This window comes from Taeniopygia guttata, chromosome 1, assembly GCF_048771995.1.
Source record: "Taeniopygia guttata chromosome 1, bTaeGut7.mat, whole genome shotgun sequence".
NCBI classification, from domain to species: Eukaryota; Metazoa; Chordata; class Aves; order Passeriformes; family Estrildidae; genus Taeniopygia; species Taeniopygia guttata.
In genome coordinates this window covers 58190678-58208534 of record NC_133024.1, presented here as the reverse complement: position 1 = coordinate 58208534, position 17857 = coordinate 58190678, and the positions used below count along the sequence as shown (strand labels likewise).

The 17857-nt window shown below is 36.7% G+C and overlaps 1 protein-coding gene across 3 annotated transcripts in view; it reads right to left on the bottom strand.

Annotated features, from left to right (window-relative positions):
- The window catches only part of DGKH (diacylglycerol kinase eta), a 153816-nt gene that overhangs the window by 66598 nt on the left and 69361 nt on the right, over window positions 1-17857 (bottom strand). For 2 of the 3 annotated variants that reach the window (XM_030272026.4, XM_030272033.4), the window contains exons 3-4: window positions 10345-10455; window positions 8058-8138 (exon numbers count right to left, since the gene is read on the bottom strand). In XM_030272026.4, coding sequence (XP_030127886.4) covers window positions 8058-8138; window positions 10345-10455 — 192 coding nt within the window. Of the gene's footprint in view, window positions 1-8057; window positions 8139-10344; window positions 10456-17857 lie in introns of those variants that run through there. The other variant, XM_030272050.4, reaches the window with a different exon arrangement.

Genomic DNA, 17857 nt, shown 5'->3' with positions numbered 1-17857 from the left:
AAATTTCTGCCAAGCATGAAATGTGCAGAAAACAAGATCCAGACAAATGCAACTAAAATCAAAATGTACAATATAGACCAGAATGGTCACATTTTTAAGTATCTCCTTTTTTCTCTCTGAAAAGTGTTCAGCTTTCTTGTAACAGATCAATCTCAAGCAACTTATCTATGGATTTTTAGCATCACAGCTGAAATGTTTTATTGCTTTTTCATAATGAAACTTAAAGCTTCAACATATCCAGACACTCTAGGGAAAAGGACAGTGCATCAAGTCAGAGATAAGAAGCTTAAAACTTGGAAGACCCACCCAAAGAGCTCTCAGCTTCATTATATTTTTTGTCACTGTCAGAGGATGGGAGGGGAGGGGGAGGGGAAATGAGCAAGTGCTAAATGGAAGAAAAAACCCTAAATGCATCCCAAGTGCACACTAATTGCTTATGTCTAATTTTTCTTTTCCTAGGCATATTAATTTGCTATTTCAGTTTTTGTCTTACTTCTAAACTGCCTGAATATAGAAAAATAAAATCCCAACCCTGAGTAGAAAATTGAACAAAATGGAATCCAAAGCACTTCCCCTCTCTATCTGTGGTTTGGGTGTTGCTCAGGCTGGGAGCATCAAAAAGCCTTCATCACTTAGAGGCTAATCACCATCTGTATGAAACAGCAGATAGTTCACAACCAGGGAAAAGCTAAATCCATTCCAAGAGTCAGCTACTTGTGCAAAGCTGAGTCATGCTGGAGAAGTCAGCAGAGGAACTTGAGCCATTTCCAGCCATGTTCTACCTCCTGGAGACAAGAAGAGGCCCCGGCACCTTTGCAGATGTCACTGCAGGACCTGTCAGCCCTGCTCTACACAGCTAATGGGGCATGCAGAACATCTGGATATGCCATTACCCCATCTTTAAACAGTGCCATGCACTCACCCTTCTGATAATCCCAAGGGCAAAATTTAAAAGACAATGCCTCTGAGACTGGGATTCAGCTCACCAGAGGACAGTACTTAACATAGACTTCTGCAAATGTGTCTGAATTCCCAGCATCATCAGTATATACTGTTAACATCAACATGCAACTGGAATGCACAGAAAATTTCAAAACATACCCAAATCCAGGCAATTACTGCAGATCTAAAGGATAAAAAACAGAAACATGCTTCCAAATACAAACCTTGCATGTCCCTGTGGTTATTAAAGGGAGAAGTCAAGCAAGAGTGTCTCCCTCCAAGGGAACATCAACACAGACTATATATATACATTTACTCAAAATAGATTTTTACAAAGAAAAAAAATTACAAATAGCTGTGCTCCAGAGTATTCTTACAGAGCAAACCAGAAAGAATTATCAATCCAGGCTACAAACAAGGCAATGTTTGCTTAGCAGTAGCTGAAATCAAGGGAGTCCAGGTCAAGTTTGGAACTTCGAGGGTAGTTGCGGACCCCAGATCTTAGGAGCCTGCCAACACAGGAGTAGCAAGATGATTTCACCAAACTAAAGAAGTAAGAAAGACTAAAAGAAAAGCAGCAGAAAGACCAGGGAAGAGAAAGGCCTGTGTAACCTTCAGGTGAGCAACCCTTTGGAAAAAAACAAACCAGACTGAGATAGAAGAGCACCTGAAAGAAGCTTGAGGCTATCAGCAAAGAAACCATCTCCTGATGTCCACTGAGATGGAACTGCAGTAAATTGGATTTTGTAAACATGCAGGACAGCAGCAGAGGAATACTTCCACTAGAATCCATAAGCTTTCTGCACTTAAATAAAGCTCAAGAGCCTGAACTCTGGGCAAATCAAGAGTCAGTAATAACATTGAACTGATGTTAGCTTATTGAAATTTAAAAAAGGAAAAAATAAGGTTTAGGATAATTATTCCCAGCTTTAGGAATATCTCTCTTTGTCTCTTAATATTTGAAATTAAAGAAGGAGTGCCCAAACCCAAAGATGAAAGGTTTTAAACTTGGGAAAAGGCTTGTCTTCTTTCTTCTTGATGTGGCTTGGGGGAGGTTAAGCAATTCTCACATTCCCAGAAGTTTTTCTAGTCCCTGAAGAAAAATCTCAACAAGTCCGAACATATCTCAATGGCAAGAAAGAAGCAAAATATGTCCAAGTCCAGAGAAATTAACACTATCTCTGAAATGTACTGCAAAACTCTGGCAACACTGCCAGAGTGTTGCCAACACTCTGTCTCCCAAGCCCAGAATGAATATTAAAAGTTAGTTCTCTAAAATCAATTAGAAGCAGCCAATCTCCATGATGAAAACAGAGCTGACTGATGTCAGAAGCAACAGGACTGAAATAAAGTGCTAAAAGCAATCTGCCTTTTGGGACTTGTTGCAATATTCAACTTGAAATCTTGACAAATCACAAGAATGGGGCTTCCAGTACAACTGGGCCACCTCTCATTGAAAACAGCAGCTGTACAAGAGGATTCAAATATGAAAAAAATTACTTTATCCTTTAAGCTGGTTCCACATAAGCCATATGCCAATAAACTTTACATCCCCAACCAAGACATAGGATATGCTACATTCAGAAATATGGATAGGAAATAAGGTAATCAGAGGTCTGTAAGAAAACAACAGAAACTAGAAGAAGACAATATAAATTTTAACCACACTTGAAGCACAGTTGCTCCAATAGAATATTTGGTTTCACTAACCTATAGAAAAAACCCTAATCTTCTAAAAATAAAATATCCAAGTATAATCAACATAAATACATATTTTGTTTTTTCAAAATCTATCCAAATTTACAGAATATCAAGAAAACCATAGACAGCTGCATATAGATTTTTTTATTGTTGTTATTTAAGACATATTAAGCTGAATTCCCTACTTTTCAATTGAAGTGAACTCATATGTTTGACCAAAAAATGTGGAAATCGGAGATAAAGAAAATTTTTCTGGAAACAAAGTTACATTCAGGGACTAAGCTTAATGAAATGCTATTCATTATTTGTTTGGGTCTTTTTTAATATAACATGAAAAAATACATTAAAAAAAGCTAACTCATAAAGGGATTAATTAATTAAAGGGATTAATTTGAACAAAATCAAGTACTTCTGTTCAGAAAAGTTAAAACATCAGGCTGATCCATAATCATGTTTAATTCAGTCATTGAGCTGAAAAGGCCAATTATTTTATTCACCATCAAGGCAATGAGATGAAAAGCTAAGGGATGTAAAAAAGTAAGAAGGAATAAGAAGAATTTTTAATATGAAAAAAAGATTTACAGATAATAAGCAGCTTATTATTCTCCAACAAAATTTTGTGGTATGATTCTTGAACTGGAAGAGAAGTGTAAAGCAGCACTACAGGAATATTTGCAGACAGCACAAAATTTTGATTTCTTAGTTCTCCCTCTTGATCTCCAAGGCACTTCAAAGTGAGCCAAGCAATGTATTAAGTAGAGAGCACAGTGACTTGAAAAAATTCAGTGTTAGTAAAAACAAAGAAATACACATTACAGAAGCACAGATTAAATATTTATGAATTACAGACAGCTCCAAATTAACAGAAGAAGGATCTTAGTACCAAAATAGAGGACACAAAAAATGCACACTATGCCACTGCAGAAAACAGTCAAAACTTGGGATCCATAAGGCATGTAAATGAGCATTAATTCATAAAATAATCCCAGATGACTGTGACTTGGGCTTCCCTGAGTATTAAGCATGTAACTTCACTTACAAGATGATGCTGCAGAATAACAATCAAGACACAACAAGAATAGGTAAGAGTATAGAAGAATGTTGACAAATACTATTTACCTTGGAAAATAGCTAAATCAAATGGAGGTAATAACAATATAAAATTAAAAACTGAGATAGTTGATATGTTTCTACTGCCTTTGCTCGAGGTGAGAAACTACGTGAGAAAACTTAATTAAAGCCCAGCACTTTAGAAGTTCTCCAAGGAAGTATTTTTTTCACAGAATAAATAATCAGGATTTTATGGTCTATATGGTATAAAGCATTGCTAAAACAAATAAATCAGAAAAAATGTACTATGTTAGACATTTCTGCAAGCATATCCAGAATCCTAGTAATCAGTATTATTAGCTGGAACATAACGTCTCCTTTCCAGCCAGTCCCTAATTACTAAAAATCACAGTAGGCTTTCCAGGATAGCAGATCTGCCTACTGCAGCTTCCTCCCCCTCAAGATGACAACTTACAGAAGATGCCTATTCAACAAAAAGCACTTGATTCAGCACCTGATTCAGGAAGCTGAAAGCAAGTGCCTACATTTTAGGTGCCCTGGATGACAAAGCCCCTATTGTAGCTAAGGGAGAATCAGTTAATAAATCATTGGAGTCTAAACTGAACTGAGCAATTACAGAAATCTGCTTTGAAGACCTAATAATTTTCTTTTAGATACCTAAATTTAGGGGCCTATAAACCCATCATCAAGTTCCACTAAGAAGTTAGGACAAGCTGAATCCCCATCTTGAGCATTATATAGAATGTTATCTCTCATATTCCTGGAGGGGACCTTCCAGAATGACAGAGAAATTATTTCCTCTGTTACTCTTAGATGCAATGACATAAAGCCAACTATACAAAGTAGTGCCTCAAAACCAGTATTATACCATATTATTATTTTCCATTATATTTAACATCAAAAAACCCATAACTGAATTAAGAGTTTCAAACAAAACTTTGGATGGATTAAAATACAGGTGGTGCCACATGAAGCCTGTGCATTGAACACGAGACTCTAGCACAGATTTACAGTAACCCAGAGCATTTTATACTACCATGTGGCTCAACTACTGAGGGGCAGCCTGCTTAACATCTATAGATTTTTTTCCTCAGCAATGTGCATCAGTTCTTCAGCACCAAAAGCAAGCCAGAAGTAGAAACTTAAGCCCAAATTTCACCTAAGATAATTTCTTTTTAAAGAACAATCGATAATCATCTTTGTTGCCTAGAGGAACTTCATTATCTGAACATGCCTGTTCAAAAATCCTTTTCATATTTAAAAATCCCATTCTTTATACCTGTTAGGACAAAAGCACACCACCACTGCTCTACAAGCCCACACTTGCACACCAGAGAACACTCTTCAGCCCCATTTGGTCTCGAGTTTCATTTTAAGAACAATAAAGAGGGCTTTACTAAATGCACTCGAGGTATCAACAAGCCAGCTTCCATCCCTGCAAACCAAAATGTACAAGGAATTACAGCTCTCAGCAGAATTGCTCACTGCCCCATCTACATCTGCGCAATAAGGGTGGGAGACTGATTCATCCCAGAAGCCTATCCAAAGGAGTAACGTGCTGAGCAACTACACTCCTCTGGCTGTGCCGAGACAACATAAACCACCCCCCGAGGCAGAAGCAAAGTTCTGGGGAAAAACATGTTCTGCAGAGTGCCCAGTATCACTATGAGGACTCAGCACTCACCCACGCCACTGAACTGGCCATGGGCTGAGCAAAATTCCCCCTGGGTTCCTGATGTGGCTGATGGAGAGGGAGATGCAAATCTCTCACTGGCTGCTGGAACCTCTTCCCTCTCTTCCCATAGACTTGGGACACTGGTACCTAACAGGGCAGTGGGAAGAATCCAGCCTTGAGTGTCTTATGTAAAGGCTCTGAAGCCAAGGGACACCTTTCCTTCTAGGTAACTTATTAACCTCTAGGTAAGGATGCTCAGAACTACAAAACACTTATGAACTCTTAAAAGGAAAGGTTGTGCACTAGAAACTAATTGCTGGAAGTGAGTTGATCATTCACTGAAAGGTAATATCATCAGCAGTAAGGAAAAAAAAGAAACAAAGTAACTGATTTAAAGTTCATCAACCCTGTATTTCAATTAGCAGATATTACGTACTTCAAATTTCCCTTTAACCTCAACTTGTTTGCAGAAAGATAGCAAAAGTAATTCTGGTGAACAAGCAGTGGTATTTAGTTACATAAAATATTCTGCAAGCTTGTGCATTACAAATAAACTCAACCCTAAATCTGTGTGTTATGACTAATTTTAGGAGTTGAGTTTTATCCAAAAAAAGAGCATGGAAAAACTTGACACACACACCTCTGCCTTCAAACAAACATACTAGAAAGGGCAAAAGAAGGTAAAACAGTAATTTCTACAAGCTGGGGGTGGGAAATTGAGCAGAGAGGATGGGATTTAAGTGAAATGACAAATTAAAAAAAAAATTTTAATCATTTTTTTAAAGGTGTCTTTTCCTGGAAAATTTGTAATTTGGTGTATATTCCATCTACGTCAGTTTGCGTTAAAAATATTATCTACTGAGACAAAGAAACAAGAGGACTACATTAACTAGAGAAGGCTAAAGTTAAGGATTTCATTTTTGCTTTTTTTTTAACAAAGAGAATGCTAACAGATCACTTAGAATATAAATAAAAAGACCCATAATTTTAAGAAAGGCAGAATTACCTTTTTAAGATGGAAGTAAATAAAAAGTCAAAAAGAAAAGTTTCTTTTTATTTATAAGGAGTATTGCTGGAGAGCTAACCACCCACTCCACCCCCAGCCCCTGAGTCCAACCCAGTGTAGGCGAGGTCAGAGATGTCTCACTCCACAGAGCTGTGTTGCTGGGAGACTGGGTTAGGCAAACACAGAGAAAGAAGCCAAAAGATTAAGCAAGATGACAACTATTACCATATTTCACAGTCAAATCAGATGGCTCTTCAGTCCAGGAGAGCTTTACATCCAAGTAATTTTTCAAAATTAATTTGACGATTCCTTAGAGAAAACACTGTTTCCCCTAAAGTACCCAGGACATGAAAATAAACAGTGACTCTGACGCTGTTAAAGCTGTAGCCAGAGATTTCTTTTTTCACTATTGTCTTCCCCAGAAGTCCTGATACTAGAAGCAAAACATGCTTTTGGTGAAGAATGAGATGCTGAATGAGCTTAAAGGATTACAAAGGATACCAAAACACCAAATATTGAACAAGGAAAAAAAAAAAAAAAAAAGTCAAAAAGCCCAAGCATCCCACTTTTCTGAAGGAGAACTTCTAGGCAACAGAAAGAACCTTTCCAAAAGACAGACTAGTACCTTACACAGTCACCACCTCACCTGAGACCTTCTGTCAAAGTAGTCTTTTTAATTGCACCCTTAGCCAATAAAGCAGCTTAGACTGACAGAACACACTGGGCTGTCAAGGCCAACACGAGCACATCTTTGAAGTGCTCAGACTGCTTCAGCAGCTGCCTGGGAGGTACCACAGCAAGGAGAAACTATGGACCTCTCATGAGGCTTGCATTTGACTGCTTTGGAGAAGAAAAACCAAGACTGGTTATATGGACTAATATGGGTTACCTGGGGAATTAAAAATGCCAGAAAAAATAAAAATTAACCTTTTTAATAGAGACATGCATTTAAGGAGAATGAATCCATTACGCTAAGTGGGACAGCTCAAGATATCCCTCAAAAGAACAACTTCAGCAATGGTATTCCTCATAACTAGCTCATGTTAAAGATCTTTTTTTCCAGAGGTTAAGAATCAGCAGAGGAACTATGCCAGACCCTATGACTTAGTTCTAACAGACAGTTGAACAATAAATGATCATTTGTGTAAAAAACACCTGTGAACATACAGAAATAGGAACTTAAAAATACCCTATGTTCTTACATCAGTATCAGAATCAAGGTGCGACTGTAGGGACAGCTTTTCCATGGGACTTAGAAATATATATAGGTATGGTTGGCAGTAAAAAAATAAAATACATTTTAATATGGGAAGAAACCAAAAATGTTATTTTAAGAAAATTAAAACAAAAACATTTTATTTAATTCAGCTTGTCACCTCAAAGAGAAACTATGGCACAAACCCATAATAAGCACTAAGTGCCGAATCTTTAATTTTAAGGCCTTCTATCATCATCTTTTGAAACAACTGTCATCTCATATTTCTGCTCACTGAAATAAAATGTTCTATAGCTGACGTGGTATTGTTCTCATATATTAAATCATGTCCAAAAAAAGACATTTTATTTCCAAACAGAGGAAAATAAGCCATTAAGAGGATCCTTGATTTTCATAGAAACAGTCTATTCACAGCCTTTGAAAACAGTGTTAAAATTGTTCCATACCGTGAAGCTGTTGTTGACATTTTTTGTGCTTGATTCAGCTACGCTGGCATCTGACAGGTCAACTTCATCAAATATTAGAGACTGTGAAGGGAAAAGAACATAGAAGCATTAAATTAAGTCTGAGTCCACTTTCAGCTACACTTGCAAAATGTGCTTTAATTTCACTGCATCTATTCTGATTAGAAAATAAAAATAGAAAATAAAAATAGTGAAAAAAATAGAACACACTGATGATGTGATAAAATTTCATAACTGGCCCCTAAACACAGTCCTACTTGCTATTCTAAGTGGCACATGAGAGCATAAAAAAGGGTTCAATAATTATATTGCTTTAAAATCTCTTTTAAAATAAGAGGGTTTTCTTACATTGATGAAGCTTTAGAGTGTCTACTGTGCAGCATAAATGTGGTGTCAAAGGAAAGAGATTCACACACAGTAAAATGTAAATGAATTATTCCATTTTAGGATAGAACCCTTAAGTCATGTGGGAAGCTATGACATAGTATCCATATGAGAAGATGCATTTCAAAGGGCTGAACTGATCCTCTCCACTCTTTTGTCTGATGTTCAAACAAGAGGAATTTACGTCTACTCCAAACACTCCGGCCTCTGGCAAAGGATCAATTAGGTTCTGTTATGCTCCTGATGGGTTCTGTAGCACAGAACAGCCCAACAAAAATGCCTATTTTTTTAGCCCTACCATGTTTTTCCTCTTCCATGCCCCTGGGAGGAGAATCAATACTGGGGGAGTTTCAGCATGTCTGGATTCAGCATGCCTTTGAGTATTGGCACAATTGCCTTCTCGTAACACCTTCTTTTCTCATCTTTATCATAGAATCACAGAATGGTTTTAGTTGGAAGACACCTTAAACATCATCTACCTCCAAACCCTCTGCCATGGTCCAGGTTGCACAAAGCCTTACCCAACCTGAGGTTTTGAACATTTCCAGGGACAGGGCATTCACAGCTTCTCTAAGCAGCCTGTGCCAGTGTCTCCACTAATATCCAAATATGGATATTATGGATCCTCTTTCAGTTTAGAGTCATTCCCCTTCATCCTATGACCACATGCCTTTGTAAAAAGCCCCTCTCCAGCTCCCTTGTACCCCTTCTAAGTAATAGAAGGCTGCTGAAAGGTCCCAGGTCTCTCAGACTGCCTTCATAAGAGAGATGCTCCAGCCCTCTGCTCATCTTTGGGTCTCTACTCTGGACATGCTACAGCAGTTCTGTGGTTCCCAAGATAGCAAGGGCACAGACCTGTTGGAGTGAGACCAACTGAGACACAAAATATCCCATATTCCTCATCTTACAGGGTAGGCTCACATTTTTAAAACATCTCAGCATTATACTGTGATTTGAGGTTGACCTTCTCAGAGATCTTATCTGCCATGCTTATCTTTTATAAACTGCTCATGGTCTCACCAAGTGCTGAGAGGTTTGACAACAGAGGTCCTGAAGTGCTGGGCTCCCTGGAGCAGTGGTGCTGTCCTTGGTTCATTATACCCACACAACAGTGCACTGTGCAGCTGCAGTCCTACAGTCCCACATGGAGAGAGCTCTGTGCCTTTACTAAGAGTTTTGTTGAGAAAACAAAGCTATAGAAGATGATGGAGACCTGAAGCACCTCACCTACAGCTCCCATGAGATGCTGCAACTCCACAGGGTAAAGGAGAGTAACACCCACAGCTACAAAACAGCACAATCTGAGTCAGCTAAAATGCTCTTGGCCCCGGCCTTGGGAGGGAGGAAGGAAATGCCTTTCAAAGACAAGTATTACCCTCTGCCCACTCCCAATTCTCCCACCAAAAAAATTCAATAGATGGGAAACAGCTTTTTCCCTTCTATATATTTTCTGCCGTTTTGGCAGAAAACCAGCCCATCTTGATTTCACATAACTATTTCTATGGGCATCAGAGCAGAAGAGTTTTAATAGAATGCAGCCTTAGTGATAACTTCTAAGCATTATCCAGTTTTTACTTTTTTTGACTGTCTGAGAGCCACAAAAAACCCACAACTCCTTAAAATGACTTTATTATTTGTCTGAATAGAAAAAGATTAAAATAATTGAGATAAGCTTCATATGAAAAAAATCAAGAGAAATTACCAATCTTCCTAAAGTTAATTTAACCTACTACATCCTATATACAGCAGTTTTTACATAAAACAACTGTGAACAAATAATTAAATTATTAAACTTATTAAACTTATTAAACTTATTCAACTTATAAATGTAAACAAAACTGAAGTCACAAGTAAATGGCATTAGACACTAATAGCACAGAATTACCTTTGAATCCTTAGCATAGTAAAGGGTACGACCTCGAAGTTTGAAATAACGCTTCTTCCACCTCTGAAAAGAGCTGGTTTGCTTCAGTAGTAATCCTTCTTTTATACTTGTCTGAAAAATATTAAAATATAGATACATGTAGAAACATCTGCACATATAAAGTTACTCTTTTTTTTATTGTTTAATTATGTTACACCTCAATATAACTGTGAATTTAAACTTCATTATTCACATTAAAGAGAGACTAATTCTTCTATCTTGCACCAGATTTTGCATTGCTATTTTTTAAAGAATGACATTGTTGTCAAAATGGTAATTTTACATGTAAACTGAAAAGGCAGTGAAGAGGCATATTATAATTCTGAAGATACACACAGAATAATTCAATTGTCTGGATAGCTGCAAAGCCACAAATATTAAAGTGAGAAACAACTGACGGTGGCACAACTTGGAAAAAAATACTAAAACCATCAGCAGAAGGTAATTTCCAGTTCCAAAATTGATTATCTTGAGGAAAAAACAATTTCCACATAGGTTCTAATCCAACATGGTACTTAAATGTGTTTGATTCAAGCACAAAAATTACTTTAATATAAAGGGAATAATCCAGTTTGATGCAAGCCATGCAAGACTTTGATTGCGTAGCTGAACTGAAGCCTTCAGCATGAAATCAGCTAACCATTAGAGATAATTATTATCTTGAAAGTGTAAGAACAGTAACAGATAGGGATATTTTTACTATGCAAATCTTTTTAGGCAAAAATGACTCACCGATCCAAACCTTTCCATTGCATATTGAATCCTGTCTATATAAATCCCATTTTTTTAAATGAGTAAGAGACAGTATATTTTAAAGGTGTTTGCTGTTTGCACCAGTGTGTGTGGGATTCATCCAGTTACAGAAATTCTCCACTTAATCAGACAAAACAACATGAACACAGAATACTCATTGCACAGGTCTCAAATTTTCTTCAGTGTAGAAGCACACAAGAGGTATGAGAAAAAGCAAGTATGTTTGGATATTATATTGCAAAATTACTACAGAATATTTCCCATTTGTAATGTAATAACGTGATAAGAATCTTATAATACAATTTCTAGATAATGTGGGACAAACATAATTTGAAGTTATTCTAGAGCTTCTGGCAACTTAATCAAGACCTGACCTAAAGTTTATAAACATCTGCTATTATCAGATGTGAAATTCTCTTGAGCTTTAATGCAAGTAATAGAAACACAGAAAAAGCAGAAAGCTCTTTACTGTTCCTACCATTTCCTTGAAATGAGAAGCATTGCTATTATGTACACAGATCCCACCCTTCATTTAGATAGTCCTAATGTCACAAACCAAAAATGTGGTCCTATGATCACAAAGCAATTGAATTAATGCTCAAAAAAGCAGCCCTCTCCAATCAAACACTGCAGATGAAAGTTTACATTTGTCACAGTTTGCTTCACATGCCAACAGCCTGGACCAGTGAACTCAGTCTCAGCCCTCCTGCCCTAGCTAAGGGATAGCAATTCCCAGTGGAAAGGGTCTGCTCACCACACACCATTTTAAGACACTTTTCAACTTCCTGATCAGACCCCAAGATAAGCTAGTTTTCCATTATATAAATAGATTTAATCAGTTAGCAAATACAAGCACGTCTTCAAAGCTGTCTGTTGTAGCCATGCAGCACCTGTGCTTCGTATCGCACTCTGAGATTTTGGAAGCTCATCACAAGGATGGGAGCAGATGACTTGTGTATTTCTCAGGGGTCAGAAGATGTTAAGACTAGAGAAATTCAGTTCCAAGGAAATGGTACTCAACATTAATGACAGACAATGACTTACTGGGAAAATTTCCAAAATGGAAGGAAATTCCTAAAGCACACTAGGTATAGGAGACACAGAACATATATTATGCTTAATATAAACCCTGATGTATTACTCACTAAAGAATTAGTTAACTCTTTCTTGTCATTATTATCCCTACTAAACCATTGTCTCCTATTTCTACGTACTCCTTAAACACCAATATCCCTAACAAGAAACCTTCAAAATTAAATCTATTTTGCAAGTCAGCCATTTGAAATTAGCCTCCTAAACCTGGCAGTAAATAACCTTGCAGGCTCTGCATAATTTATTTTTGCATCAAAATTTTTTAAAAAATCTGGTAAACATTAACCCAAGAAGTAGAAGTACTTAATGAAGTACATACATGAAATTTACATTTTACCACAAATATTGGGCTGAGGTCTGACCATCTTAAACAGAAAAATCCATGGCTGCAGGCATCAAAACTGAGCACAAAGCTTTAGCCTAATACCCTTAATTAACTTTATTTAGACTCTAAAATGTTTAAAATTCCATCTGTCAATGAATCATTAAGTAATCTGCTAATAATGCTTTCCTGAGTCTATACCAACTAAGATCATTTCCAGTAATTTGAGATTGCAAGGGACCTCCCAGGCTGCTGAATTTGGGTCCTCATTATTGCTTACACACAGGTCATGTTAAGTTTTTCAAAAGCAATGGTCAGGCTATAACTACACCTTAAGAAAATAGTTCTTTTTCTTCTCCCCATGGTAACTAAGACAGTGCTCCAAGATCTCACTGTTCTGAAAAGCCTTTTTATAATTAATCCCAGCTGGACATTAAATCTGAAGCATAAGCAATAATCATGCCAATTACATTAACTTCTTTCCTACTGTAATTTAAGAGAAACAAGAAGTACAGATCCCACAATCCCACACTGCTTCTCACTTTTACAGAACTACCTCTCAGCTTGCCAAAACCTCTGAACTTCCCTATCCTGCATCTCGTGTCATCTAGTAGTACAATGTCCCTCCAGAAGTATAGGAGTATAGTTAGAACAGAATAGAATCCCTAACAATCTTTACTATTTTAGCCATTAGTAAAGAATATTACAATCATAACATCATAGCCTTCCACTGTGGCATATTTTCCAAAAGAAATCTAATTATAAAAATCACAGCCTTTTTTCATAAAATTAAGGAATACATATGTGTTCAATTATCCAAAAATGTCGCCAAAATCTCAATGACCAAAAAAAAAGTGTATTTGGCTCACTAAAAGTGATAAATGTCTTTTGTAGCAGCAGATTTTAAAATGTCCACTATATAAGACCTGAAGAGTCAAACTAGCAGGTTTTATTTCAAAGGAAACCAACCACACTGCCTTACTTCTAATTCACTCACTTTGTAAAGTCCCACATTTCTGCAAAGGTAACTGTTTTACTTCCACTGCTGGCAGAAAGACAGAAAGGAGAAAATATTCTGAATTTAGAAAATAATAACTAATTGTGGACCCATTATTGACAACTACAAACTAAACCACTAAATGATTAAAGTCTACCCTCTACTTCTTTTCATGTAAATAAGTGGACATGCTGCACAAAATGTGTCAGGAGAGTAAATAAGAGAACATGAGGAAATTTCTGAAAGTGAGGGAGATGAAAATGAGAACAGGAAAGGCCATAAAATAGGGCAGTCAGATGCAAACAGGAAATTACAAGTGTGAAGAAGAATTTTAAGATAACCTTGCAACAGATGCTCATGCTGAGACTAAAATGTTCATAAAACTTTGAAAGATGAAACACAGCTAGCAGGTTGGCAGGATCATTTTCAACAGAAATGTGAAAACGGTACCCAAGGATAAGAAGGCCATAGGAAAGAAGCTCATCAAATCCTCAGCATCTGTCTTTACCAATGAAGATGATGAGGTGGTATCTCACACAGCATGTTCTCCACAACATCAGAACAGCTGCATCAACATGGAGGGCATGTAGGAAAGCACTAGACCTGCCAAATCACTGCATCATGTGGGCCAGGTGGCATTGACCTGGGAGCCTTGAAGGTCCCAAAAGGACCACTGACACTGACATTCACTCCAGGTAGGACAGTAGAGTCCATACAAAAGAATGAGCCATACAACTAGAAAAATTCAACAGAGCTTTTGTGAAGGAAAATACTGCCTTTACCATGTGTTCAGGAGGTGTCAAGGAAAGCAAGAAGATAAATTAGAACCCTGTAGACCTGGATTTTCAGAAAGTCTCTGACAAGGCTTCCCACCAAATAATACTGAAGTTGTGTTATTAGAACTAAATTGGGAAAAGGGGCATGTTGTGAACTGAAAGTTGTTTAATGGAAAAAGGTAAAACTCATTAACATGCTCACATCAACTTTGAGTAGAGATCTGTGAGTCACAGTTCACAGTTCTCTAAGCTCAACCACAGCCAGAAATGCCATGCAATTTTGCCTATCACTTAGAAAAGCAACAAACCCAGGACAGAATATAATTTTGCTGCTCTATAACACTGTTGCGTCAGACAGTTTTGCTCTCTCTAACTCATGAAATGGGGTTAAGAGAAGGTACAGAGAAGGACAACACAAATGATTCACAGTAGCTGCCTCACAACAAGAGAGATTGAAGAGTAGAAGACCAAGGAGGGGATATGAACAATGTTTAAAAAAGCTTTAAGGAAAAGTAAGGTGACAGCAGAACTATAGCTCACCAAAGCTCACAACATTATAATGAAGAATGTGACAAAACTATATTGAGATGAGCTTAACAAAGATAAAAAGTAGCACACCTTTACATAGCAGGTAGTGATTTTATGAAGCTTGATGTCACAAGAGATTGTACAGGCAGACAGCATCAGAAGCACAAAAAAGAAAAGAATAGAAAAATTCAAGAACGGTGTAGCTGTACATGGTCCCTTTAATTTGCCATGAGGCAGTACGATGGGAATGCACGGCCACCAGACTCACATGCTGCTCCTGAACAGCCTTTTCCACTGCTGAAAGTGGATCATTGTGCAACCATGCAAAAAATGTCACAGGTTGAGCTTCTACTGCAATGTAGACATCATCTCTTTTGCTTTCAAGTCTGATGTTTGTATTTGCAAATGGGCCTAGGCCTTCACTTACTATAACAGCGAGTATTTGGATTCTTGACAGACCGGGCAATTAAAGTAAAGAAAGAGAGATGATATGATGATACTCTTTGATATTAACTCTCTCCTGTAATACTTCCTATTCCTGTGACTTTGCCAAGCTGAGTACCAGAATAAAACCAACCCCCTTCTTTTCAGTATTGGAACATTTTTACCATCTGCATAGGTATGGCTTTAGGCAGACAGTGCCTTCATTACTTTACAAGGTAAAATCTCACAGTCACTCAGAGCCCCTTAAAATATTCCATGAGTTCAGTGGATTGAAAATAATTTTTATTATTAAAAATGTGGCAATCAAAAACTTGATTTATATTAAAATTATTACTTGGGAACTCCAAGCCTGTGATTTTCTTGACAATCTCTGTATAGCAGATTCTATTACTGTCACTTAGGCTGACAGATTTTTCATTAGTAATGTCAAAATAAAAATAGATTTTATCTACCAAGAATAAAACCTTCAGCAGCAGCTTACTGCAAGGTTACATTTTTATTGAAGATTCCTGTTCACAGTGAAGGGAGCCTAACATTCAAAAATTAAAACCAAACAATAAATCTGTGAATTTACACAACTAAAAAGCACCAATATAAATTTGAAAATCAGTATGATGACGAATTAATGTTTTTTTAATATCAAGAAAATCTTAATTAAAAAAGTACCACCAAGAACTGGTAGCTCAGTGGAGCTGTATCGTGGGGTGCCTAAAGCACAACACTTGCCTCAACTGAGATGCCCCAGGCTGTTGCTGCTAACACATCCTCCAGGTTACATCAGTGACAGAAATCACAAACTGCAGCAAGTTGCACATGCTCAGTCTGTCACTGTTGATGACAGTTATCCCTGTCCTATTAAAGCAAAAAAAACAGACCAGCTAGCTGTGAGAAAACAGCTTTCCAAAATCTCAGAATGAAAGCCAGCCACATGCCCCACCAAAACACTAAATTTTGATTAAGCACCACTATTTCACTGTAATAATAAACACTATGTTTCTTCAAAGTTATTCTTATACTCCATATTTTGGGGTCATTTATTTGGATGGATTCCAGCCTAAGTAAAACTCTAATACAAATAAATGCAATTATACAGCTGTGCAGTGCCCTTCTTCCTCACCCTTGTTTTCCCTTCATTATCCCTTCCAGCCTATGCTAAGGAAACAGATTTTTGCACTACTATTATTAAAATAAATAATAATTTTAAAAAAGCTTTCAGCTTCCTCTAGTTGGAACATATGGTAATGCAGTAAGACATAAAGTAAATATGAAATTACCATAATAAATTGCTATAATAAAAATATCTTAGTAGCAATGTGAAATGCAATTAGCAGACTGATTTAAAAATAGAGATTGTAGCACGTAACAAACATGAGTAAGATGTTGCCGTATTAGGATAAAACATTACACTTCAAATTAAAAAAATTAAAAAGAAACAAATATACTATTTTAGATATAAAGTTGATACTAGATTGAGAATGGAGAAGAAACTTTATCTGCAGTTCAAGTATTTAAACTCCTAATCTCGACTCATGTACAGCATGTTGCTCTCACTCTCTGTTCTCATTAATCAGGGCATGAAACAACTGCAATTCACTGAAAAAGGATAAAACACTTCATAGGACGGCAACATAGTGCCAAAGATTTATGAGTTTTGGTGCTGTAACACAACTCAGCTAACTTTGAGCAGTATTTCACCACTACTATTTGGAGTTTCAGTAGTTCTTCCTTTTAAATTGCACATGCTCTGAGTAGAGAAATTTAAACCAAGTAAGTCTAACTGGTTTTGAGACACAAGAACATAGATGGTACATATTTCATGAATAAAAAATATAAAAAATAAAATTCTAAGAGTCAAAGCATGAAGCTGGAGAGATTTTTTTCCTTTACCAGAGTAATCTAGATTCTCTCTCAACTGCATTGGTGGCATTTAATTTTAATCAAAAATATTCATAAATTATTTTATTAAGGATCAGGACTTCAGAATGAAGTCTTCATCTGTCTTTGTCAGCTATCCTTGAACTATTCCCAGAAGACATGTTCCTAAGATGTTCATAAAGCCCTCAGTTACAGAGATTCTTTACCACTAAAACTGATTTCCTTGTGTAAACTTTTCTTTTTGCCCTTTAAACTTATAAAGTGCTTTGGTAGGACAATGATGCAGATGTAAAGCATCAATAAATTAACTCAAAGGCTCTTACTATCTCACAGTACTTTTTAATGACAAAGTACTCAACAGGACAATGGTTCTCTATTTGGTACATTCCAACTTTCTTTTGTTAAAATCATACTAACTTTTCAGCAGGAGAAAATAATATGAACACACAGCTATTAAATGAGTAATAATGTTGTTCTGCTTTATGACCAAAGTAATTCACAAACAACCAATTAATGCCCAAACCAAATTTACATCTAGAAGTATTTTTAAACAGAACAACAATAGAAAATTGTTTTCCACAAAAGATGCATGTTATGGAAGTCTTCTATCCTGTTATGTACTAAGATTAAGCTTAGTACATCCCTAGAGGTATACATACTCTGAAACTTCTCAATTAAGTTTCTCAC